General features: G+C 41.4%; 1 protein-coding gene and 1 long non-coding RNA gene across 3 annotated transcripts in view; one reads left to right on the forward strand and one right to left on the reverse strand.

Annotated features, from left to right (window-relative positions):
• LOC121484553 overlaps positions 1-24,481 on the forward strand; it is a 30,233-nt gene extending 5,752 nt beyond the window's left edge. Inside the window, exons 2-3 of the long non-coding RNA XR_005986064.1 lie at positions 20,768-20,823; positions 23,937-24,481. This is a non-coding gene — a long non-coding RNA (uncharacterized LOC121484553). The remainder of the gene's footprint in view (positions 1-20,767; positions 20,824-23,936) is intronic.
• PIP5K1B (phosphatidylinositol-4-phosphate 5-kinase type 1 beta) overlaps positions 6,457-26,651 on the reverse strand; it is a 304,219-nt gene continuing 284,024 nt past the window's right edge. For both annotated transcript variants that reach the window (XM_041743955.1, XM_041743956.1), the window contains exon 15: positions 6,457-7,193. In XM_041743955.1, coding sequence (XP_041599889.1) covers positions 7,191-7,193 — 3 coding nt within the window. In that variant the 3' untranslated portion in view covers positions 6,457-7,190. The remainder of the gene's footprint in view (positions 7,194-26,651) is intronic.

Consider the following 26,651-nt stretch of genomic DNA (forward strand, 5'->3'; position numbering starts at 1 on the left):
TAGGTCTAAAGTGTCTCTTGTAGGCTGCATGTATAGATGGGTCTTTTTTTTTTTTAATTTTAAAAAATTTTAAGTACTCCCTACAACCCAGCATGGGGCTCAAGCTCACAACCCCCAAATCAAGAGTTGTACACTCTACTGACTGAGCCTCCAGGGACACCTGGGTCTTTTTATTTTAGTCTATCCTGTCACCCTATGTTGTTTGATTGGAACATTCAGTCCATTTCTTTTCAAAGTAATTACTGATACATACTTATTGGCATTTTATTACTTGTTTTGTGGTTGTTACTGAAGATTTTCTCTGATCTTTTGTTGTTTTCCTCTCATGGTTTGCTGATTTTCTTCAGTGATATATTTGGATTTCTTTCCCTTTGTTCTTTCTGGTTACCATTACATTTGTATATAAGATCTTCTACATAGAGCAGCCTGTATTAAGTTGATGGTTGTTTAAATTTGAACCAGTTCTTTATTCCTCTTCTCCTGATGTTTTAGGTAAATGGTGTCATATTTTACATTTTATTTTGTGAGTACCTTGACTGATTTTTTTTTTTTTTTTGGTAAACAAAAATACTTATTTTCACTGCTTTTGTGTTTCATATTTATATACTGTTATTTTGGCCTTTCTACTCAGAGTCTCCTTAAAGATTTCTTGCAGGGCTAGTTTGGTGATCATGAATTCCTTCAGTTTCTGTTTATCTGGGAAACTCTTTATCTCTCCTGCATAATGGCCTTGCTATATAAAGTATTCTTGGCTGCAATTTTTTCCCATTGAGCACTTTGAATATATCATGCCAATCCCTTCTGTCTTGGAAAGTTTCTGCTGAAAAATCCCCAGATAGCTTTAGAGGGCTTCCTTTACATGCAACAGTCTTCTGTTTTGCTGCTTTTAAGATTTTTTTCTTTTCTTTTCCTTTTAAAAAATATTTTATTTATTCATGAGAGACACAGAGAGAGGCAGAGACACAGGCAGAGGGAGAAGCAGGCTTCCTGCAGGGGAGCCCTATGTGGGACTCGATCCCAGGACCCTGGGATCATGCCCTGGGCCAAAAGCAGATGCTCAATCACGGAGCCACCCAGGTGTCCCAAGACTTTTTTTCTTTAGTACTGTATTTACCATTTTCATTACAATATGTCTTGGTGTGGATTTACTTTTGTAGATTTTGTTGGGAGGGGGTTCTCTGTACCCCCTGGATCTGGATATCTGTTTCCTTCCCTAGATTAGAGAAGTTTTCAAGTATTACCTCCTCAAATTTTCCACTGCCTTTTTCTCTCTCTCCTTCTGGTACTCCTATAATACAGATATTACCACATTTGATGGAGTCACTGAGTTCTCTAAGTGGATTTTGTTTTGCCTAATTCTTTTTTTCCCCTCTTCCGTTCAGCTTGATTACTTTCTGTTACTCTGTCTTCTTCTAGGATATTTGTTCCTCTGCTTCTTCCAGCCTGCTGTTCATTCCATCGAGCGTGTTTCTCATTTCATTACTTGACACTTTATCTCTGCTATGTTATTCCTTATCTCTGTGTTAATGGTCTCACTGATATCTTCCACTCTTTTTCTCAAGTCTAGTGAGTATCCTTATGATCCACTGCTTTAAGTCTCCATCAGGCATGTGACTTCTGTTTTGCCTAGATCTCTGGCTGTGGCCTTGTCCTGTTCTTTCATTTGAGACAAATTCTTCTGTCTTCTCATTTTGTCTGTCTCTGCACCTGTTCCTGTGTGTTTGGAAAGTCAACTACATCTCCTGTTCCTGAGGAAGATGGACTTAGGAAGAAGAGTTCCTATAGTGGCCTGCAGTGTAGTGTCCCCCCTTCCCCAGAGCCCCGTTACCATGGTGCTTCGAGGAATGTCTCTAACGTGTGCAGCCTGAGCTCTGCTCATGTGCCCTGGCTGCTTTATCCTTCAGGCCAGTCATCTGCAGAAGCCTCTTTGCCTGTTGTGGGCAGTGTTTGGTCCCTGGCCTGAATGTGGAGCATTTTAACCAGGTGTGCTCTGGTCTATTTGTGAAACGAGACCTACCACTACTGCTGTAGAACCAAGGCCTTGCAAAAGTCTCTGGTCAAGAGATGTGGGGAGAGTGGAGGTTGGGGGCTCATCTTCTGGGGGAGGGGGCCCACTCCATGCTGGGACTGAGGCAATTAAGACTGGCATGGGTGGTTCCACTGGAGCGCAGGGGCAGGGCTCAGTATAGTCAAGTGAGGTAAGAGCATGTTGGTGTTGATGCTGAGGGGTAGGGGAGTGAAACGGTGCCTGCCGGCCATTTCATGCTCTGAGATGAGTGACCAGTCTCCCCACCCTGTGCCTCTGCTGTGCTTCAGGTCACTGTTCCATGCTATATGTCTGTGGGTTGTTGGCTTGCCTTCTCTTCAAAAGCGGTGCAGTGACCTCTGGACTGTATCCCACCTAAGCCCACTGACCTTTAAACTCCCAGCTTTAAGTTCCTTTGGTTACAAGAATTCCTGTAAAATTCAGGCCCTCCCACTTTCCAAGCCACTTGCTATGGGCATTTGTTTTCCCTGTGTGCTCATCTGTCTCTCACCCTTCTTTGCAGCCACGGCTCCCTCCTCACCACAGCAGCCGTGAGCTGTTTCTCTCCGAAGCCACATCTCCGCACTTCTTTCCTCCTTTGATGGGGCCTCCTCTTGTGGAGTTTGTTCTGTCAGTCTTCAGGTTGATTTCTGGGGCATTTAGGATGAAATGATAGTTATCTAGCTGTATTTGTAGGGCAAGGTGAGCCCATGGTCCTACTTTGCTATCATCTTCCAGAAGCTTCCAGGGTATGTTTAATTTCAAAATAAACTGAAATTTTTTGTTCAGAGTGGTTGTACCATTATGCATTCCTACCAGCAAAATATGAGAGTTAGAATTACATTACATTCTTACCAGCACTTGTCAATGTCAATTAAGAAAAATTTAGCTATTTTAATATATGTGTAGTCGAGTGTCATTATAATTTTAATTTGCATTTCCCTAATGACTAATGATGTTGAGCATCTTGGGCTTATTTGCCATCCATATATTTGCTTTGAAATCTCTATTTAAATTTTTTGACCATTTCTTTTTTCAGTTGTAATACACTTTTCTGGGGAATAAGGCTAGATTTATAGAAAATTTGCAAAGATAGTTTCTGTATACTCTTGACTTAGTTTCTCTGAATGTTAATGTCCTATGTAACTATGGTTCATTTGTCCAAACTAAGAGATTAACCTTCATACAACATTGTTAATTAAATTCCAAACTTTATTCAGATTTCACCAGTTTTTCAAATGTCCTCCTTTTTTCGCCCCCCCAACTCTAGGATCAGTTCCAGGATACGAAGGGTTAAAATTTTATGTCCTTATTTTATAAATTCTTGGGTAACTTCACTTTCTTGGAGAGTCTCTAACCTTGAGGGGTTTTTAGATCTCCATTGTTGTCATTTTGGGATTTCCCTTTACCTTCATCCTAGGGATTCTTTTCACCTTCCTCTTGGGTTGGATCTCTTATTTTCTAGCTCCTATGTCTGTCTTTCTCGTGGCTTTCTCTTTCTTGGTTTACGCTCTCATTCTGGCTAAAACACACCTTTTTGGAGCTTCTGGATAAAGGGCAGATGAAAACTATTTTTGTATAGATTATTCTACTCTTACATGTAAGTATTTTTTCAGGATGTGGTTGTTAATTTTATTCATCAACTTGCTTAGGGTAATGTGCCCAGTTACTTAATAAACACTGATGTAGGTATTGCTGAGAAATATTTTGTGGATGTGGTTAAGGGTCCATAATTAGTTGACTTTAAGTAAAGATTACTCTTGATAACATGGGTGAGCTTCATCCAGTCAAGTGATGGCCTTTGAGGAAAAACTGATGTTTTCTAGCAAAGAAGAAATTCTGCCTCAAAACTCTGTCGACTTCTGCCTTAGTATCCAGCCTGCTAACTTGCCATTTGAATTTCATATTGGCCGTCTCCCGCAGTCGCATGAGTCAGTTTCTTAAATCTATTAGCTACGTCTATGTCTCTCCTATTTCTCTGGGGGATCCTAAATAATACACAGGGTGTAGAATTAGAAATTAGAAATAGATTCTCTCAGAATTTTGAAGGCTTTATTAGTTTCTGACTTCCATCATGCTGTTGAGGACTTTGATTCAGTTCTGCCCCTTGAGCTTTATGTAAAATTAATTTTACTTTATGAAAGCCTATGGAATCTCATGTTCATCCCTGGTGATTTGAAATTGCATGGTTAGGTTCCTTTTTGTCCATTTTTCTGGGAACTCAGAGTCTCTTTTAATCTGGAAATGCATATTTTTTAGTTCTGGGAAATTTTCTTACATGGTTTGAAGCTTTTTTTCCCTCCCTGGTCTCTCCTATTGAGTATATGATCTGGTGAAATGGTCTTCATTTTTTTAAAAATTCTTTTTCTTCTTTTAAAAATAATTTGGATATTTCTTTAACCTTATCTTTTAACCACTTTCTTAGTCCCTAATTGTTGCCAACATGCTTTTACTTCTCATGCTTTTGCTTTCCATATTCTCTTATGCTTTCTGAATGTTCATTTTTGTAATTGCTTACTGATCTTATTTCATGGATGCCATATAATTTGTAACCTGTAAAGTTATAATGGTAATTTCTGTCTTGAATTTTTAAAAATATTTTATTGTTGTGTAGTGTCTACACCCAACACGGATCCTGAACTCACAACCCGGAGACCAAGAGTCGCATGCTCCACTGACTAGGCCAGCCAGGCGCCTCCAAGTTTGCTTCTTATAGTTCCATTTCTCCCAGTCCCCTATCTTCTCTTGGTGTATCTGTCTCGGAGAATTTCCTGAGAAATTTTGTGATCCTTGGTTGGCTGCTCATGAAGAGTGGGGACTAAATGCTACTAGCACTGGTGGTAGGGGAAAGCTTACAGCTGAAATTCATTGTAGGGTGCCCTGGGTGAGTCAATTACTGGGGAATCTCCAATGTTTTAATCTTTAAACTTTCTCCCTTGGTAAGGTAACTATATTTTAGTGATCTAAAAGGCAACAGTTTTGAGAGTAAAAGAATGTACTGTTGTTAGGCCTGAGTGTAGGCATAAACTCTAAGACTCTCCTAGGTGAATTAGAGGATGGTCATCTTCTTCCTGATAATATTTCTTTCTTTCATGTCTGGTATAGGTGCTAGAAGCCAAATTTGTCTGCAGGTAGGAGCTGTGTGGAGGAAGGGGTCTAGAAGGTCTCCTCATTCATTATATCCTTAAATTGGAATCTATCCAAATGCTCATCAGCAGTAGAGCAGAAAACTATGGAATATTTATGCAATGGAATACTACTCAGCAGTGAAAAAGAATGAGCTTTTACTACACACAGTGAAATGAATAAATCTTATGTAGTGTTGAACAATAACAAAAAGCTAGATAAAGAGTATGTACTATAGGATTCCATTTATACGAAGTACAAGAACTGGCAAAACTAATCCGTGATGACAGAAATCATAATAAGTTACTTGTAGGGCACTGATGGAGAGGCATCAATCCCACTAGGGTACATAAAAAAGTCTACTGGTAGATTTAAAATTGGAAAGAGAAAGAGTGGGATTCCAGCTAGGTAGACCCCTGTGGTGAGAGTATTTGTTAGCATCTATGAATACTAGGGCAAGAGTGGCAAAGAATCCTCAGTAGTCTATTTCGTAAGAATTCCCTGTTGAAATTCCAACCCAGGACAGATTGTCAGCACCAACTATATGGGCAAAATTACTACTTACACTGAGTAACCCTGGCTCTAGGTTACATTTACAAAAGTTAATACCATGTTTGCTTATAAGAATCTGCTTGTTTGAACTTGAAGTATTTTACACTGAGCATCTTAATCAGGAATGTCTTTCTGTGGTCTTGGACATATTACTTTCTAATGATTTTCTTTCCTCATTATATGATTAGGCAGCCTTTTAAGCCTTTGCTGTTTGAGACACTAATGAGATTGTGTAGATTTAAGCAGTAACTGGCTAAATATTCACTGCCCCTTTCTGCTGAGTTAATTCCTTGGTGAGAAGTATACTTCCCACTCCTCTGACATCTATCCTGTCAATGTCATTTGCTTTGGCTGGTGAAACGTGAGCAGAAGTTCTGTAAGCCACATCTAGGCAGAAGATTTAAGAGTTCACATTGCCAGTTTCCACTATCATTTTTTTTTCCTGCTATACAAAGGGCATGTCCTAGACAAGGGTTGCTCTGGATTCCCTATGCAGAGATTTGGGGATTGTTTGTTACCACAGCATAACATAGCGAAAGCTGACTAATACGCCAGGATATTTAGGAAAGTCTCTCAAGTTGAGTAGAATCTGCTACTGCATCTTCTTAGGGTACAGAGAATTTTCTCTCCATCTCTCATGAGAGTCAGTTTATTTAAGATCCCTGAATATCTAAAAATGGAGAAGTATCAAGGTTCTCTTTAATTAATTAAACATAAAGACCATTAATTGTGGAATTAATGTACTACCACAATTGAGAACAAAATATTTTATTTCTCTCAATAAAACTATAGTTTACAATAGTATTTACTAAATAAATTATATAATTTCTCTTTTACAAGCAATAAACTAAATCACAAATATTTCAAAGACAATGTATGTACACGACATAAGGCCTTTTATAAATAGCTTTGCTTTTCTCAATTCACTAGTAAACAGTGAAAAAATCTTTATAGAAGCTAGTTTTCTATAAAGTATATGCAGACCTATTACACTGATCTTTATATGAAACCAATTTAAACTTTTAAAGACATGGGCTATGATTATAATTTTGCAAAAAAAGAGCAGAATTTATACTTTACCATTTTTAATGGATGAATTTTTAAAAAATAAGCAGATTACATATGTTGCTTATGTATAATCATTGGATGCATGCAAAACGAAATAATGCAAATGTCAATAGGAAAATAGCATTTCCAAGTCCAAAATGGTGATTGGCAATGGTATAGAAAGCAGCTTAAATATAGCTCATGCAGTTCTTCACAGTTGAGCAAGCAACAGCAAATGATAGAATAGTGTGGTATTTTTCCCATCACATCTGCTGATCAGCCTATGGGCCACGGCTCCCCTGACACCTTGCAAACTCCTAAGTCCAGTTGATTATTACTCTGTGTACAGTGGGAGTCAGCCAAGTTCCTCTGGGTAATTCTGAAGTGGAGAAACTTCTTATCCACAACTGTATTCATGTTTCATGGTCACCATTTTCACTCACTGGGGAGAGGGGGAAAAAAAGAAAGAAAGCAGCCGTAAGACTAAGTTTTGGCATTGATTTATAACTGCTCCTCATGAATGGGAACACAGATTCATTACTTCTCCTGATGCCTTGTACCTGGGTAATGTGTACATAGAAGTGGGTGGTGCATCAGGCTTGGGGTTCCTCTGCCATGATTAGCATAGCACTGGCTTCTCTAGTGGACCTACAGCCCGTAATTACACCAAGGTGTATCGAGTTCCTCCACCATCACAGCGCTGCACTAAGGCTCAGAAGGAAGCAGTGCTGGCTGAGGCACACTCCTGACCTCAAGGGCACAGGGCTTTGGGCATGTGCTGTGGCGTGGCAGGCCTGAAGTCAATCAGAACCACCTGAACATCACCTTGAACTTATGAATGTTGTGTTCATTTTCAAACACTATCCTTGTGACAGGGGAGTAAAAAATATATCCAGCCAATATACATTTTTTAAAGATTTATTTTAGAGAGATCACAAGAGCATGAGAGGGAGAAGGAGAGAGAATTCCAATTACACTCCGCACTGAGTTCGGAGCCAGATGTGGGGCTCGATCCCCGGACCCTGAGATGACTACCTAAGCTAAAACCAAGAGTTGGATGCTCAATCGACTGAGCCACCCAGGCTGCCACTGCAAATATATATATATATATATATATATATATATATATATATATATGTTTATTTACTTATAATCTCTACACTTAACGTGGGGCTTGCACTCATGACCCTGAGATTGAGTCGCCTGCTTTTCTGACTAAGCCAGCCAGGTGCCCCTGTCCAGCAAATATTTAACCTAAAATGGTAACCATTTAAGGTTAGAGACCGCTAATTCAATTTGTGACCAAACTACATATGGGGAAGGCAGTACGGTGTTCAGTTTTAGAGACAGACACAATGGACTAAATATTGATTTCCTAATTATTCCAGCTAGAGGATGTTAGGCAAATTACTTAACTTTCTTTATACCTTGTTTTATCTGTAAAATGGGAGTGATGAATCCTACTTTATAGGGCAGTTTTAAGAGATAAACTTTGGGGTAATACAGTGTGTGTATATATGTGAGTGTAGGTATACACACATACACTACATACACAAACTATATATGCATCATTTTGTGCCAGGCAGGTGAAAGTGTCCTTACAATAATTGTTGGGAAGGTTGGAGTTGGAATCATAGAGATTGTGTGGCCCAACACATTCATTTGGAGGCTGAAAAAGTGAATTAAAAAGTTTGAGATGATTGAAAATTATTAAGAGACTATGTCAAAGATTCTATTTAAACATGAGTATTTGGGCAGCCTGGGTGGCTCAGCAGTTTAGCACCGCCTTCAGCCCAGGGCCTGATCCTGGAGACCTGGGATCGAGTCCCACGTCGGGCTCCCTGCAGGAAGCCTGCTTCTCCCTCTGCCTGTGTCTCTGCCTCTCTCTGTGTGTGTCTCTCATGAATAAATAAATAAAATCTTAAAAATAAAAATGAGTATTTTATCATATAATTTAAGCTTAATGAGAGTTGTAATTTTTATTAGTTTCCACTTTGTTTCTTATTAATCTAAGTCAGGAAGCTTTGCCTGCTTAAATGTATAACTTCTCAAACTGCCACTCAAATCACCTTTCAGAAATAGCTCAAGTGTTCGGTGTCCTGAGCTGTAGCAGCGGACAAAGCAGAAGCTGCTCACGTTCTCAGGACAGATGTCTGCAAAGTGGACTTGATTTAGGCTCAGTCTGATAACTCTGTGTGGTGCATATCAATCAGAGACATAAAATCCACATAAAGTGATATGGTTCTACTGATCAGCTTTATGAATCCTGCTTGCTTTTTTGTTTTTTAAAGATTTTATTTTAGGGACACCTGGGTGTCTCAGTGGTTGAGCATCTGCCTTCGGCTCAGGGCTTGATCCCAGGGTCCTGGGATCGAGTCCCACATTGGGCTCCCTGCAGGGAGCCTGCTTCTCCCCTCTGCCTGTGTCTCTGCCTCTCTGTGTCACTCATAAATAAATAAATAAAATATTTAAAAAATATTTTAGAGAGAAAGTGTGAGCATGGAGTGGGGGTGCCGAGGGAGAGGGGGAGAAGAGAGACTTAAGCAGGCTGCGCCAAGTGCAGAGCTCCATGTGCGGCTCAATCTCATAACCCTGAGATCACAACTTGAGCTGAAACCAAGAGTCAGATACTCAACCGACTGTACCACCCAGGCGGCCTGAATCCTGCTTTCTTAAAAACCAAAACTGAAAGGTGATAGTTCTGTTCTGTCGTCTAGATCACAGGTGGAGGTCTGTGTCTGGGTTCAAATGCTAAACTTGGACAAGACCATGACCCAAGTAGACCCATGCCTGAGGTGACCCACCAGCTTTGGGGTCCAAACCCAAGACCCCATGAAAATGGCTGGAAACCTGGGTGTTTTGGTCTAGAAGAGAAGAGATCTAGAGATGGGGCATAAAAGTTGTCTTCCAATATCTGAAGGCTGGCTATGGGGAAGGAAGAGTTGGGTTTAGTCCTAGGACACGCGTCCTCAACAATTATGGCACAGATGGCCATGATTCTGGGGGTGGGGGTTAGAATATCAGAATGTGTTTAGTGAGAAGAGCAGCAAAAGCTTCACCCCTCCTAGTCTTTCCATCAGGCACCTTGAGCCACATGTTCTACCCCAGGCACATGAGTCCAGTTTCTTATCTGCTGAGACCAATGGGTGACATTAAATGGCTCTAAGACAAGAACTGGAACATATACATGAAAGTCAGTTCATCTGCAACCTGAAAGCGTTTGCTTGCTTGCCTCCTTCCTCCTTCTCCCCGCCCCTTTTATTTGATTTTATTTATTTATTTATTAGAGACAGAGAGGCAGAGACATAGGCAGAGGGAGAAGCAGGCTCCCCGCAGAGAGCCCGATGTGGGACTTGATCCCAGGACCCCGGGATCACACCCTGAGCCACCCAGGCACCCCGTGGAAGTGTTTTCCAACCAGAGTAAAGAAAGTAGTCAGGGAAGGACGGGTGGTTGCTGTCCTTGAGGGCTGAAGCTGACCAGCTTCTGGATGGAGCTGAGGCAGGAGACCCAGCATCCAGAACATGTACCATATATGGTGGCCAGTTGAGGGGACTTGGGCAGTCATGGTGGGCTGTGTCGTGTCCATTTCAACCACAGGACTTTAATAAATGAAAAATTTATTGAAAAATTTATATCCCCAAATAACTCAGAATATTGTAAATACTCTCTATATAAATTATCACAAAAAAAGTAACATTTGGGTGTTACTCAAGATTGGTTAAATTTATAATTTGGTAAAAAAACCAAAGGAGGCTTTATATAATAAAACATACCCTCCTTAGTATTAAAAATAATGAATCATTTCAATATCTGGTCATAAAAAATCTTTTATATTCATACTTTGTAACTTTTTTTTTTAAAACTGAGGATGTTGTAGAAGTTTCTATAAACTTATATTAACACCCACTCTCACCTCCAGGGTACAGGAATGTCTAAGTAGGGTAAGAACTGCCAACACTCTATCCATGTTATAATGTAATCCTGGGATGACATGACTGGTTACATGAAAGTGTCTGTTTTGTGCTAATTTATAACTATGATAAAATGAGGTGGCCTGACAGGTCTTTAAGTCTGTGTGGAATCTGAACGCACAGTGTCTCCCTGCCTGGCCGCACTGAGAAGTCTGCAGAAAGCAATTTTATTATCCCCTTATTTAGTAGAAGGCTTGCTATAATTTTCCTTCAAATTATAACCCTCAAGTACTGTATCACCCATCACCCGAGAGACCAAAGCACCAGCCGACTCTCCTTCAGGAAACTGCTAAGCCCTTGAACCGATTCTTCACAATGTGGCACGCATGCAAGTCCCTCCAACTCCCAACACCAAGATGGACTTCACGGTATTACTGCCCCAAAGAGTAGCAACTTTTGAGGTGACCTGGGATTCAATCACCCTGGCCTTGTAGCTTTAGAAGCAGAAATGGGAACTGGTGCTTTGGCAAGAGAACTCAGCCAGATCTCAGGGAAGGGATGCCGGAGGGTCGTTTGAGCTGTCGCCATCCAAACTGCTGTGTGTAGGCGTGCACACAGTCATCTGTCACGCCAATGCCAGGGTGTCTGCCTGGGCATGTGGTGCTTTGAAAATACACGATATTTTATTTTTAAAATTTTATTCATGAGAGACACATAGAGGGGCAGAGACACAGGCAGAGGGAGAAGCAGACCCCCTGCAGGGAGCCCAATGCAGGACTCGATCCCAGGACCCCGGGGATCACACCCTGGGCCAAAGGCAGGTGCTCAACCGCTGAGCCACCCAGGTGCCCCAATAAATGATACTTTAAATTCTGAAATCTGAAGGTACCAGTAGCTGGTATGAAAAATAAAAGACTATTTAGGTACAGACAGCTCCCAATTTAGGATAGTTTCACTTAGGATTTTTCGACTTTGATGGTGTGAAAGTGGTAAGCATTCCACAGAAGCTCTATTTCAAATTTTGATCTTTCCTTGGGTCAGCACTATGTGGTCTGATCCTCTCTTAGGATGCTGGGCAGTGGCAGGAAGCCACCTTCCGGTTAGCCTCGTGATCATGGTACATGTAAAACCTACAGCTGTTCTGCTTTTCACTTTTAGTACAAATTTTAATAGTATTTGTCCTACTTCTGTGAAAAATGCTGTTGGTGTTTTGATAGGGATTGCACTGAACTTGTAGATTGCTTTGGGTAGTAAGTATGAACATTTTAGCAATATTTTTCCAATCGAGCATGGACTGTATTTCCATTTGTGTCATCTTCAATTTCTCTTATCAATGTTATATAGTTTGCAGAGTACAGGTCTTTTACTCCTTAAATTTATTCCTAGGTATTTTATCAATTGTGCAATTGTGCAATTATAAATAGTTATTTTCTTAATTTCTCTTTGTGCTTTGCTATTAGTGTCTAGAAACTCAATTGATTTCTGTGTTAATTTTGTGTCCTGCAACTTCACTGACATCACTTATTAGTTCTCATAGTCTTTTTGGTGGAGTCTTTAGTGTTTTCTGTGTATAGTATCATCTGCAAATAGTGACAGTTTTATTTATTTCTTAACAATTTGGATGCCTTTAATTTCTTGTCTGATTGCTGTGGCTACAATCTCCAGTACCACGCTGAATAAAACTGGCCAGAGTGGACTTCCTTGTCCTTTGCTAATGTTAGAGGAAAAGCTCTTGGTTTTTCACTGTCGAGTAGGATGCTGGCTGTGGGTTTCTCCTATATGGCTTTTATTCTGTTGAGGTATGTTCCCTCTAAAATGAATTAATTAAGAATAATGTTGAATTTTGTGAAATGCTTTTTTTCTGCATCTACTGAGATATGATTTTTATCCTTTGTTAATGTGGTGGATCATGTTGATTTTATAAATCAAACCATCCTTGTATTCCAGGAATAAATCCCACCTGATCATGGTGAATGATCCTTGGATGTGGTTTGTTAATATTTTGTTGAAGATATTTACATGTATGTTAATCACAGATAATGGCCTATAGTTTTCTTTTTTTGTAGTATCTTTCTCGTTTTGTTATCAGGGTAATGCTGGCCATGTAGAATGTATTTAAAAGCTTTCCTTCCTTGTCTTTTTTTTTGGAATAGTTTGAGGAGAGTAAGTATTACCTTTTCTTTAAATGTTTGGTAAATTTGCCTATGAAGCCATCTGATCCTGCATTTTTGTTTATTTTTTTTTTAATTTGGTTTCATTGCTGGTAATCAGTCTGTTCAGATTTTCTACTACTTTCCTGATTCAGTTTTGCAAGATTGTTTCTAAAAATCTCTTCATTTCTTCCAGGTTATCCATTTTGTTGGCATATAATTTTTCATCAATTTTATCTTCTCAAAGAACCAGCTCTTGGATTCATCTTTTCTTTTGTGTTTTTAGTCTCTCATTTATTTCTGCTTTGTTCATTTTTTTCTTCCTTCTAACCCTGGGCTTGGTTTGTTCTTTTTTCTAGTTCCTTTAAGTATAAGGTTAGATTAGTTTTTTTAAAACATTTTTATTTTTTTCTTAAGAAAGGTTTGTATCAGTATAAATTTTCCTCTTAAAAATGCTTTAGCTGTGTCCCAAAGATTTTGGACTGTTGTTTAGTTTCTTTTGTTTCCATGTATTTTTCTGATTTCTTTGTTGACCCATTGGTTATTTAGTAGCATGGTGTTTAGCCTCCATGTTTGTTTTTTTTTCCCCATTTCTTCCCCTTTTGATTCATAACTACTTTCATCTTATTGGAAAAGATGCATGATATGATTTCAGTCTTTTTATTATTTTATTTTTATTTTTTTAAGATTTTACTTATTTATTCGAGAGAGGCAGAGGCACAGGCAGAGAGAGAAGCAGGCTCCATGCAGGGAGCCTGATGTGGGACTCAATCCCAGGTCTCCAGGATCAGGCCCTGGGCTGAAGGTGGTTCTGAGCCACCCCGGCTGCCCGATTTTAGTCTTTTTAAATTTATTGAGACTGATTTTGTGGCCTACCATGTGATATGTCCTGGAGAATGTTCCATGTGCATTTGAAAAGAATGTGTATTCAGTTGGTTTTATGTGGAAAGTTCCATATATATATTAGGTCCATCTGGTCTAGTATGTGTGGTTTTTTAAAAAGATTTCATTTATTTGAGAGAGAGAGAGAGAGAGAGAGCAAGCAAGTGTGTGCACGAGCAAGCATGAACCAGGAGAGGGAAAAGGAAATTCCTCACTGAGCAGGGAGCTTAATGCAGGCTCAACATGCAGCTCGATCTCAGGACCCTGAGATCATGACCTGAGCTAAAGGCAGATACTTAATGGACTGAGCCATCCAGGAGCCCCAAAGTCTAATGTGTTGTTTAAAGAAACTGTTTTCACACTGATTTTCTGCCTGGGTAATCTATCCATTGATATGAAGGGGGGGGGGTGTTAAAGTCCCCTACTATTAATGTATTACTGTAATTTCTTCTATATGTTAATATTTGCTTTATATACCTAGGTATTCCAATGTTGGGTGCATAGATACTTATAATTGTTACATTATTTTGTCAGATTAATCCCTTCATATATATATATTTTTTTTTTTTGTTTTGTTTTGTTTTGTTTTTGAGGGAGCATGTGTGAGCATGGGGAGGGGCAGAAGGAGAGAAGGAATCCAAGCAGACTCCCCACTGAGTGCAGAGTCCGATGTGGGACTCGATTTCACCACCCTGAGATCATGACCTAAGCTGAAATCAAGAGTCCAATGCTCAACTGACTGAGCCACCCAGGTGTCCCTAAAGTCTTTCTTTTTAAAGTCTATTTTCTTTAAGTATTGCTATCTTAGCTCTCCCCCACCCCACACTTGCATCTGCATGGAACATAATTTTCCCATCCCTTTGCTTTCAGTCTACCTGTATCTTTAGGTCTGAAGTGAGTGTTCTGTCGGCAGTATCTAGATGGGTCTTGATTCTTCATGCATTCTGCTAGATCATGTTTTTTGATTAAATCATCTAAATGCTCCAGAGTAATTATTGATAGGTATGTACTTACTGTTATTTTAAGTGTCTTAACTTACATTTTAAAAACATATTTAGTCAATAAAATTTTGTAAGAGTTGGAATGTGGTGGCCCCATTCCAGGCAGAGCTTCATAACTGTCAGGTTGGTCAATATGAACATTACTCAATAAGTGGTCCATGAAGTCCCCAAGTTCTGTGAGCCCTTGGGGTGATATTCTTTTTTAACTACATCTACCTTAGGTATAGGCCAGGGGCCCCATGGAGGTAGGATCTTTCCCTGCATGGTATTCAAATGCATCTTCATTTTGGTTTCAGATTGAAATTCTCATCTACTATTCCTTAGAGGAAGGCATTGATTTTTTTTTTTCTTTCCAGGTTAACATAAATAACAATCTTTCCCTATTCCCTTTTCTACACTAAGCCCCCATTTCTATCAGCAATTTCTGAATTCTGTTTACCTCAGCCCTGCTCTGTTTCCTTTTATTTCATTCATTCATTCATTCATTCATGAGACACACACACACACACACACACACACACACACACACACACAGGTAGAGACACAGAGGGAGAAGCAGGCTCAATGCAGGGAGCCTGATGCAGAACTCAATCCCGGGACTCCAGGATTATGCCCTGGGTTTAAGGCAGGCGCTAAACCACTGAGCCACCCAGGGATCCCCTCCTTTTTATTATTTATTCTCCTCCTTCCGGCTGATGGTCCTTCTGTAGCCATGAGAGGATGGCAAGTAGTCCTGCCTCATTGTACTCATTGTAGCCCAAACACACAGCATCACTACATACATACCATAAAGGTTTCACAATGCCTCATCCTAACCTCATCTCCTTGACTCTGGAGTCCTCTCCATCTCTCAATCTGGGTTCACCAGATTGATTTCTCAGAACTCTGAATTTCAAACACAAAACAGCCACAGTAGGACTCTGGGGGAGCTTTGAGTCTTTTTTCTTTTTCTTTTCTTTTTTTTTTTTTAGCTAAGGCTCTATATTTACATTTTACTGTATTCCTATCTACCTCATGCTGGGAGTTACATCACAAGGCACAATCACTTGAAGATCGCTTGGAGGGGGGATTTTTCTTAGACTAGTAGCTGCAGGAATACAAAAGCTCACCATTTTCTTGGAAGTGAAACGAGTGTTTGGGCTACTGCTACAGAAATGAGGACACAGCACATGAATAGGTCAAATCACACACTGCTATGGCATTTCATAGATAGAAGGAACCTTAGAGAAGCTAGGATCCAAACTGCCTATCTTGACACTTAGGGAAAAAAAATAGAGGTGAAAAACCAGGACTGTAGGTGTTTAACCAAGAACCTGTGAGGCAGTGTGTGAATCTGGAATGTCCTTGAAGTGTATATCGAGTTTGGATGAGAACTACCATGTTGTGCCCAATCTGGCAGGATGTCTGTTGAAATCTGAGGTGTTGGCAGCCCAGGGAGTGCCAGGCCTCCTGCCAACCATTACATGCCCTATCAAAGAGTTCCATACCAACCAGCAGATAGATGACAAGCATACTTTGGAGATGTTGTGGGTTGGTTCCAGATTACCACAATGAGGTGAATATTGAAACAGTCAGATGAATCTTCTGGTTTTGCATGCCTATAAAAGTTATGTTTACACTAAGTGTGTTAAGTGTGCAACAGGACTATGTCTAAAGAACAACGAACATACCTTAACTAAAAAATATGCAATTGATGGGATGCCTGGGTGGCTCAGTGGTTTAGTGCCTGTTTCTCCCTCTGCCTGTGTCTCTGCCTCTCTCTCTCTGTCTCTCTCATGAATCAATAAATAGCATCTTAAAATATATTAAAAAAATACATGATTGCTAAGAAAGTGCCAACCATCCATCATCTTAACTTTCAGCGAATTATAATCTCTTTGCTGGTGGAGGGTCTTGCCTTGATGTTGATGGCTGCTGACTGATCAGGCTGGCTGTGGCAATTTCTTAAAACAGGACAACAATGAAGTTTGTTGCACTGATAGGCTCTTCCTTTCACGAATCATTTCTCTGTAGGATGTGGTGCTGTTGGAGAGCATTTTAACCACAGTAGAACTTCTTTCAAAATTGTAGTCAATCCTCCCAAACCCTGCTGCTGCTCTGTCAACTAAGTTTGTGTAATAGTTTAAATTCTTTGCTGTCATCTCAACAATCTTCACAGCATCTTTGCCAGGAATAGAGTCCGTCTCAAGAAATCATTTTCTTTTTTTATCTACAAGAAACAACTCTTCATCTGCTCAGGTTATGAGATTGCAGCAATTTGGTCTCATCTTCAGGCTCTACTTCTAGAGTTCTTGCTCTTCCCACCACATCTGCAATTACATCCTCCACTGAAGTCTTGAATCTCTCAAAGTCATCCATAAGGATTGGAATCCATTTCTTCCAAATGCCTATTCATGTTGATATTTTGACCTCTTTCCATGAATCATGAATGTTCTTTATGGCATTTAGGAGAGTAAATTGTTTCTAGAACATTTTCAACTTACTCTGCCCAGATCCATCAGAGGAATCACTATGTATGGCAGCTATAGCCTTAAGAAATGTATTTCTTAAGACTTGAAAGTCAACATGACTCCTTGATCCATGGGATCCAGAATGGATATTTTGTTAGCAGGCATGAAAACATTAATGTCCTTGTATATCTCCATCAGAGCTGTTGGGTGACTGGGTGCATTGTCAGTAAGCATTACTATTTTGAAAGGAATATTGTTTTCTGAGCAGTAGGTCTCAACAGTGGGCTTGACATACTCAGTAAACCATACTGGAAGCAGATGTGCTGTCATCTAGGTTTTGTTCCATCTGTAGAGCACAGGAGGAGAAGGACTGGCTAATTCTTAGGGGCTCTAGGATTTTTAGAGCACCAGCTTCAACTTAAGTCACATTAGCCCCTAATAAGAGGGTCAGCCTGTCCTTTGAAGCTTTCAAGGCAAGACTGACTTCTTCAGCTAGGTAAGTCCTAGATGGTATCTTCTTCTGATATAAGACTGTTTTGTCTACAGTGATAATCTGTTGTTTTGTGTAGCTGCCTTTGTTAACCTCAACTAGATCTTCTGGATAACTTGTTGCAGCTCCTCCATTAGCACTTGCTGTTTCACCTTGCACTTTAATGTCACGGAGACAGTAAACCTCACTAACCAACCCCTGCTAGCTTCAGACTTTTTTAAAAAAAATTTTATTTATTTATTCATGAGAGACAGAGAGAGGCAGAGACACACAGGGAGAAGCAGACTCCATGCAGGGAGCCTGATGTGGGCCTCGATCCCAGGTCTCCAGGATCATGCCCTGGGCTGAAGGCAGGTGTTTAACCACTGAGCCACCCAGGTGTCCCAGCTTCAGACTTTTCTTTGGCAGCTTCCTTACCTCTCAGACTTCACCGATTTGAGAGTTAGGGCCTTGCTTTGGATTAGGTTTTGGCTTAAAGGACTGTTATGGCTGGCTTGGTCTTCTATCCAGACCACTAGAACGTTCTTCCTATGAGCAGCAATAAGGCTGTTTCACTTTATCATTTATGTATTCACTGGAGAAGGACTTTCATCTTTCTTCAAGAGCTTTTCCTCTGCATTCACAACTTGGTTAACTGTTGGGTGCAGAGTTCTAGCTTTTGGTCCATCTCTATTTCCAAAACACTTTTGTCATTAAGCTTAATCCTTTCTAGCTTTTGATTTAAAGTGAGAGACACAGGACTCTTCCTTTCTCTTGAACACTTAGAGGCCACTCTAGGGTTACTGACTGGCCTAATTTCAATAGTGTTGTGTGCCAGGGAATAGGGAGGCCTGAGGAGAGAGATGGGGAAACAGCTGCATAGTGGGGCAATCAGAACACAGGTTTGGTGAGTTGGCTGTCTTACGTGTGTGGCTTGTAGCTCCCCAAACTACCAGAGATCACTAAAACAAAATAAAGTCTGAAATGTTGTAAAAGTTAACCAGAAAGTGACACACAGACACAGAGTGAGCAAATGCTGTTGGAAAAATGGTGCCAAAGGACCAGATCAGTGCAGAGTTGCCACCAACCTTGAATTTGTAAAATATACAATGAAAAGAGATATGCCAATCCTGGTGAGAAGAGACTCATGAACAGAGCTGGCACTGTGGGTGTCTCATGGGAATGAATTAAAGATTACGGCCTCTCATTTTTTTAAACTATTAGTGCAGCAGTGATGTTTTAACACACTTCCCTGCTGTCTTAATTTGTTTTCCAAAAGCCCAAGAGAAGCCCGAGGGCGTCCATGATGTACACGGGCTGACAATTCTACAGTGGACTTTCCAGTCAGTGAGTGACTTCTGCTGATTGTAAACCCAAAATCCACTCTGACCCCTGCTTATGCCTCAGTTGGAAAATGCTGGGGGTGGGAATAATATCTCCATTTGAAAAAGAGCACTGCCTTTGGATGATACCACTGGATTCTTTTTCTACCTAGGTAAAAGGAAAGCTGAGAGGCCAGAGGCCCCTGGTTTGTTCCTGAGGGTAGGAAATAAAAACTATACCCCCAGAGACTTTCTGTCTCAGCACTTCTCTTGGTACCATTTTTCTTTACAAAAAAGACAGTGAAGGCATTATGGGTTGAATTGCATCTCTCCAAAACTGCTATGTTGAAGTCCTAATCCCCATGACCCCAGAATGTGACACTCTTTGGAGGTAGGGTGTTTACAGAGATAATTAGGTTAAAGTAAGCCCTAATCCAATATTATTGATGCCTTTGCCAAAAAAGCAATCTGGACATACACACAGACACGGGGAAAAGCCCATGTGAAGACACAGGAAGAGGACAGCCATCTATGAGCCAAGGTGAGGGGCCTGGAACACCTCCTTCCCCCTGGCCCTCAGAAAGAACCCACCCTGCCAACACCTTGATCTTTGACTTCTGGCCTCCAGAACTGTGAGGCAATACATCTCCACGGTTTAAGCTACCTAGCTGGTGGTACTTTGTTGTGACAGCCTAGGTAACTAATATAGTACCCATTACTGGGATTTAGAGTGTTTTTTTTTTAAAGTTAAAATCTCTATTTAATTTTAAAAATACTTAATCATATTCCTTACTGGGGGTTACTTGCCAATGTACAGCCACCTAGGAGTTGAGAGGCCATTAAGGGATGATCTGTCAAAGATTCAAAGTGAAGAAAAGTATTTGTCCACCTCGTAGTTGTTGATACTTTAAGGTCGCCACTCAAACAGTAAAAAGAGCATTTTCTATGTGGAATCCCCAAACTGCCAAGGGGCCTTTCAAAGAGGCTCAAGTAGGATTGGCCTTGACAGTTGAGGAGGGAATGGTCGAGTCCTGGCAAAGACAAGCACCTGCATTTTTGCACCTGCTTGTAATGAGCGCCTCCGGTCCGACTTGAAAGGTGGCAGGTGCCGGGCCTGGCCGAGGGAGCTGCCCTTGACACCTGAAGGATGTGGTCCTGCCGCATGTGCACGCGCAGCATTCAGAGCGTGATACAGTCCATGGAGTGGAAACAGTCCACTGAAGGGCACTCGCTCCTAACTCGGTCTCAGTTCAAGGACTTATCCCCTGTCGGCAGCGGTGCCTTTCTGCCAGTAGGTGGCAGTAGCGTTCGCTGAAAGCAGGAACACAGTCAAAAACCCAGTTCATGCAAGTGCTTGCAGCAGGAGCCTCCTGGGGTTCACCTTAGCTCTGCTTCCCATCACACAAGAAGGGAGGACACACAGAGGCACAGAGGAGAGGGCCACGTGGAGACACAGGCAGAGATCAGTGCTGCAAGTCAAAGAATGCCAAGGAACACACAGCCACCGGAAGCTGGATGCAGAAAGGAAGGATTCCCTCCTAGTGCCTTCAGATGGGGCAGGGCCCTGCCTCGCCTGGATCCTGGACTTCTGGCCTCCACAACTGTGACAATACATTTCTGTTTCAGTCTAGATCCGGGGACTTGGCTTTAGGGCAGCCCTAGGACACGTGCAGGTAGAGAAAAAGCAAAGGAAGCCAAGCCCTGAGATCTCCACTCCTGTGTCCTCCTCATACCATCTACCACACTTGGGGGGAGGGGAGGGCTTACTTTATTTTTTTATCAAGTGTCTAGTACTTACAACCTACCACATTTTCCTATTCCTTCTCAGATCCCACAAGAGGCAACAGTATGGCTGAAGACAGCCCTGTTAACCAACGTCCATGGGTAGGATTTAAACTCGCTTTCCTTAAACTTCCCATTTGCTCCTAATGCAGCTCATGCTGAATTTACGATCTGTTTCCTGCAGGCTCAGTGCCTGGTGGCCTCCAAGGTCACGTCTTTAGAGACTGTAGTTCCTCAGATGCTCTTTTCCCAAGAGTTGGAAAGGCTCAGGAGACTAGTAAATATTGGCTCCCAGTGACAAAGAAGAATATGCAAACTGAGAGCGGAGAGAAGAGATAGGGAGATTCTGGAGGGAGAAGGGAGGTGGTGGGAAGCCAGGGCCAGGGGGCAAAGGTGGAGAAATGATGCCATCCCCACCCTCCATCATGCAGTAGGAGCCTCAGGCAAGCTCAACTGCAGAACTGACCTTGAAGCCTGTGAGACCAAGAGTTGCTATAAAGCTAGGACCCAACAGAAAAAAAAAAAATCTGCTACTCTAGTCCTGCTGTCACTCAATTGCTAATTCTGTGCTAATTTAATGGAGAGGCCAGTAGGCCTAGCTCCAATTCCCTTAGCTAATCCTTAAACAGCACTTTAACACCATTGGAAAAAAAAATCCTATGGGTGACCTCCTATCGCAGATGGGTTGCCTTCTTAATTTGAAAGCCTGTGGTATGGGAATCCTTTGTCGGTGCCGTGGGTCCAGGTGCTGGGATCCATATTTCCCACCCATCCACATGTCTTAGGACAGTGGTCAGTGACTTAAAAGGGCCAAGCATTTCTGGAGATAAACAAAGGGTCCTATTTTGCTCTGCTGAAATGTCTCCATTTCTTACCAATGTGGTCATGTGGCAGAAGGAAACCACATTCTGGTTGCCTTACAAGCCAAAGACAGTGGCTTGCTTTTCCTCCTCCTCCTCCTCCTCCGCTCACACTAAAATCTACCACAACCCAAGCAGCCTCTTTGGCTCTCTGCTGAGAAGCAACAGAATCGCCCCTGTTTCAAATCAGCAGCCCCACCAGCAGCCAATCTGGCTCAAATAGGAGTGATTAAAGAACCCGGATACTCTGCATACAAGTCTTTAAGCTCTATGCCACTAGAGTCAAATCCACAAATGCAGTTTCTCCTGGCAGAAAGTTCCGGTGGGTTTTCTAAGACCCCCATGACCTAATTTAAAGTGTTTTTCTTCTTTTTTCTCAGGCTTTTCTTCTACATAATGCCATGATAAGCTGTTAATTCAATCATTTTCACTTCTCTGCCACCCTTCGTCCTGTGATCAAAGAATATTAGCCACCCTAAAGACACATTAAATAATCAAGCTGTCCACCAGCTACACATCAAAGCATTAATCTCCAATAGAGGCATGGCTTAAGGAGTGGCTTAACTGTTTCTTCTTTGCCCACAGCTATTTTTGTACTCCAACAGCTGTCTTGCAGAGACACCTATCTGGATGAAAGTACCTATTAGTGAGAGGCGTTAATAGGGAAAGTGTAAAAAAGAAGAGAGTATATAAATTTGAGAGTAAAAGGAAGTCATTGTTGGTGGCAGCCACCTTTCAAACTTCTGTGTTATGAGACAAGCAATCCCATTATCCCCTACTTACCCATCTGTTCCCAACTAGTCATCCCCATAACATTTCTCAGCTGCATTTTGGTGGTGGCTCCTCTTACCCTTAATACAAAATTGCATTCTACGTCAGGCAGAGAAGCTGCCTTAACAAGTAGGATAGTAGTGACAGTGACAGCTTCAGTGCCATAGACTATCTGAGATTGTTCACAAAGTGGAATCTAGCTCTATTATGCAGACTGTATTATGAAGGCTCAATAGAGCCTGCACATCTCTCTTGTATTCTTTTAAGTACCCCAATCTGTGCCATCAACTCCAAATTCAAAACACATGTCTGGTCACTGGATAAAAATAATCTTCAGAAACACCGCCCCTCGAATTGAGTATGGGCAAATGAATCAGGCTGAAAGGCTCTGGAGTGAAGGTGAATGGCCTTTTCAGAGCAGTGCAGGGTGACAGCTAGGAACACGGAACCCAAACCCAATGCTTTCTTTAGTCAGGGTGATGGAACAGTTAGCTGCCTTTTAAGGTAAACTATGCTTTCGATTTCATGTCAAATCACGGCAGAAAGCAGGACAGCCAGCCTAATTGATACACACATAATGTGGGTGGATCCTGAAAACGAAATAGATGTTATCTGGTGTGCATACATTATTTGGTTTAAATCCTCTATATTTTTAAAGGGATAGAGGCAGTATTATATGTTAGTATATAAATAACAGCACTGGGGGATGAGACTTATATCTACTGATAGAGAAATACTGTATCTTAAAGGAGAAGAAACATTACGAGAGAAACCAGACTATGTCTGGTTACAACTCTGAACATAATGTTCCTGCAGAAGCCTCTGATTGCCCTTCATGTGAGGATTTTGTTGTTGCTTTTAAATATTTTATTTATTTGAGAGTGAGAAAGAGCACGCAAGAAGGGTGATAGGCAGAGGGAGAAGCAGACTCCCCACTGAGCAAGAAGCCCGATATGGGGCTCAATCCCAGGACCCTGAGATCATGACCTCAGCCAAAGACAGATGCTTAACCAACTGAGCCACCCAGGCATCCCTAAAGAAGATTCTAATTAGGTCCAGAGGAAGGTGAGCCAAGGTTTTCCCTTCTCCTGCTTATCTTTTCCATTCAGTCTTTCACAGTGTAGAGGCAAATGGAAATAGTGAAGAAAGGGCAATGAGCCATGTCCTTTCAGAACTGGAGGAGTGTGCAACATACAAAATAAAAATCTCCAGCGTGAAAACACATCCTGGAATTACAAATTCATGGTGCAGAACTTTCTAGATGTATTGCCAAAAAATTTAAGTTTAAATACCGTGAAGGTTTAGGACAGAGGATGTGATGACACAGCAAAATTTGGGAAAACAACTCTAGTTACTCTGGTAAAACTTTCTAATTGTAAGTCTTTATAATTTAGAGTAAGCCACAGCAGGCCAGAACTGGAAGGGGTCTTAGAGGTGATTTAATGATCTATTTTACAGATGAGAAAAGAGAGGCCTTGAATGGGTGATCAATTTAAGGTCAGTGGTTAATGAGAGGCAGAGATCTCCACAGAACCCCTGTGCCTATTTCTGTGTAATTAACTTATGTCCCATTTTGTTCTGCAGCAGGAGAAGGGGGCTAAGTTAAAGCACTAGAACAAGTGGAAGGGAGACCATTTCTGAGGATCTGTCAAGTCTTCGTTGATATGAAGATGTCTTCATTCCCCTGGCCTCTCTTGGGCATACGGTGTTGGTACAAGGAGTGCCCTATCACAACAGACTAACGTGGAAACAAGTGCCTTCTGTTAAGCCAGATACTAGGGACTTTAAAGATATAAAATAATGCTCCTCTTCTCAATTTCCTTTTGTCAGGAAAATACTTTGATAGAAATTTATTTTAATTATTTTGAATGAATTAATGATATTGAATTGAGTAAATATTAAAATTTCTAATTTCTAAAATAATTGATAACTGTAACCTACATACACAAACTCTGTGGGATCCTCAATACTTTTGAAGAGGTACCAGCATCAAAAGATTTAAGAACTGTTGTACTAGAATATCAAGAACTAGAGCCTTAAAAACACTGTCCTCCCTCTTTCTTGTCCTCTCACCTTCATAAGGAACAGGATTCCAGCAACGTGGTTGGCAGACCTGTATGTATAACCAGTGCCAAATCCATGGGGACGGGTGCTTCCTTCATGGGTTGGGTTTAGGGAGAAGAGCAAATGGAGCTGGATTTGAATTTCCAGCTGCATTTATCAGCTCTGAGAACTGGAAGGGAGCTTCTGTTTCCTTATGTGTGTGAATGGAGACCAACAGAACACCTACCTTCCTGGAGCTGCTCGTGTCAGAAAAGCCCCAGGACAGTGGCTGGCGGCACGTGGTATGTGCTCAGTTGGGCCGTTTATTACTGTTCAAAATCCTGTGCTCCAAACTGTTCCCCTTACAGCATTCTTGAATTTTCACATTCCATATTGAAATGTGAAAAGAACTCATGTTTATTCACCCAAATTTGTCTCTGTATCCTTTCCTCTGTATTTTCTTTGCATGTTCTCTTATCTGATTTTTGGGCCACTCATTGGACTTCTTGGAGTCTAATTTCTGTATTGCAAAGGCAGTGTAATTCCTCATCAGGGCAGTGTAGCTCAGTAATTAAGAGTGGGCTTGGGGCTAGGCTCCACTGGTCTGAATCCCAGCTCTGATCAGCTACTCGTTGCATAACTTGGGGCCAGTTGATAATCTCCATGTGCTTCCATTTCTTTTCTGTAAAATGGAGCTCCGTCTGCTTCATAGTGGGTTGTGGGGGATTAAATGGCTTAAGACAAAGTATTTAGGACATTTCCAGGCTTGTAGGAAGCACTGAAAAATGTTAAATAGCTTATCGTGAGTAGCTACAAAATAAGATTAGACCAGATCAGCTTTTCTCCAAGCTTGGTGAGAATTTCTACTGCCTTGTTACCTTCTCTGCTGCTTGGCCTCCCAGGCTTCTGAAGCACAACCAGCCCTGTGCTGGGAGGGCAAGGGGATGAGCCAGCAGCGGGGTGACCATCACTACTGCTCCCTTGAGTTCTAAACTCCCAGATGCCTTCATTTCTAACTGGTGCTCAAGTGCTCTCCACTACCAACAGTTAACACTGTGGCTTTTCCCTATGGCTTCTGGAGGCAAGCATTAACCTTTTTCTCAAAAGTTTTGTTTTTCATTGTCCAAGAAAGGCACAGAAGCACAATAAAATTAGACGGTAGTAAAAGCACATAAGCAGTTTTCTTGTAAATGAAATTGAAAACATCAAGGAGGAGCAATTAAAATGACTAATGAGACAAGCTTTCCAGGAAAGGAATAAGGGGAACAGATAAAGGACTGGCCTCAGCAGAGCCATTTAACTACCTCGTGATCTCCTATTCCACTTGGGAGTAACACGTGCCCCCGGTTGGTGCAAATCTGGCTTTTTAAAGATACATACAAGGAGCATGAACTCTTAGCTCATGAAAATAAGATTTCACTTGGTTCTCACACTTCACCTGGGACCAGGAAATTACTGTATTTTTTTTTCTATTTATTTCCCTATCATCTTGGTGATACAGAGGAAACCACTCGTCTGTAAGGATTTTAAAATACACCATGACTTGTTTTAAAAAGTGGGGGCAGTGTGAGGAGTGTTGCCCAGTGGAAAAAAATTATTAGTGCTACAACCAGGATAGTCAGAGGTTATTAAAAATAAAAAAAAAAAAAAAAAGTCCTTCCACAATGGTTGTTGTGGAGACGGGGCTTTTGTTTTATATAAGGGGTCATGGAAAGCGTATCTGAGATGTTTGGGCTGAGACTGAAGGAAGTGAGGGAGCAAGCTTGGGACAGCTAAGAAAGTGCATTTGGACAGTAATGGCAAAAGCAAAGGTCCTCAGGCAGAGACATGCTTAGTTATGGGAGGAATGCCAAGGCCAGTATGACAGGTAGACAGGGGCAGAGAAAGGAGGACAGAGAGGTGGAATAGATCAGACCATGCAGGGCGTTGAGGACGTTGGATCTTACTCTGGGAGAAGTGGGAAGACACTGGAGGGTGCTGGGATAATGAGTAGCATTTTCGGTGACGGAGGTCCTGCAGAGTATACTCGAGGATATAGGGCCAGGCTGGGGCATATGGAGAAGTGTAAAATGAGGGAGTGGGGGTGTGTGTGGCTCAAGGCACATACCAAGTGGAGCCGCTTCCCAACATGGAGCTTGCACACATGTGCTCAGCAAAACTTGAAAGAGTGGAAGACTTGAAATCCACATGTTGTCCCTTCTATGTGATTTTGTGCAGGTATACAGGGATGTGGAGAATGTGTGTGGGATGTGTTTT

Source organism: Vulpes lagopus, chromosome 2 (genome assembly GCF_018345385.1).
Source record: "Vulpes lagopus strain Blue_001 chromosome 2, ASM1834538v1, whole genome shotgun sequence".
NCBI lineage: Eukaryota > Metazoa > Chordata > Mammalia > Carnivora > Canidae > Vulpes > Vulpes lagopus.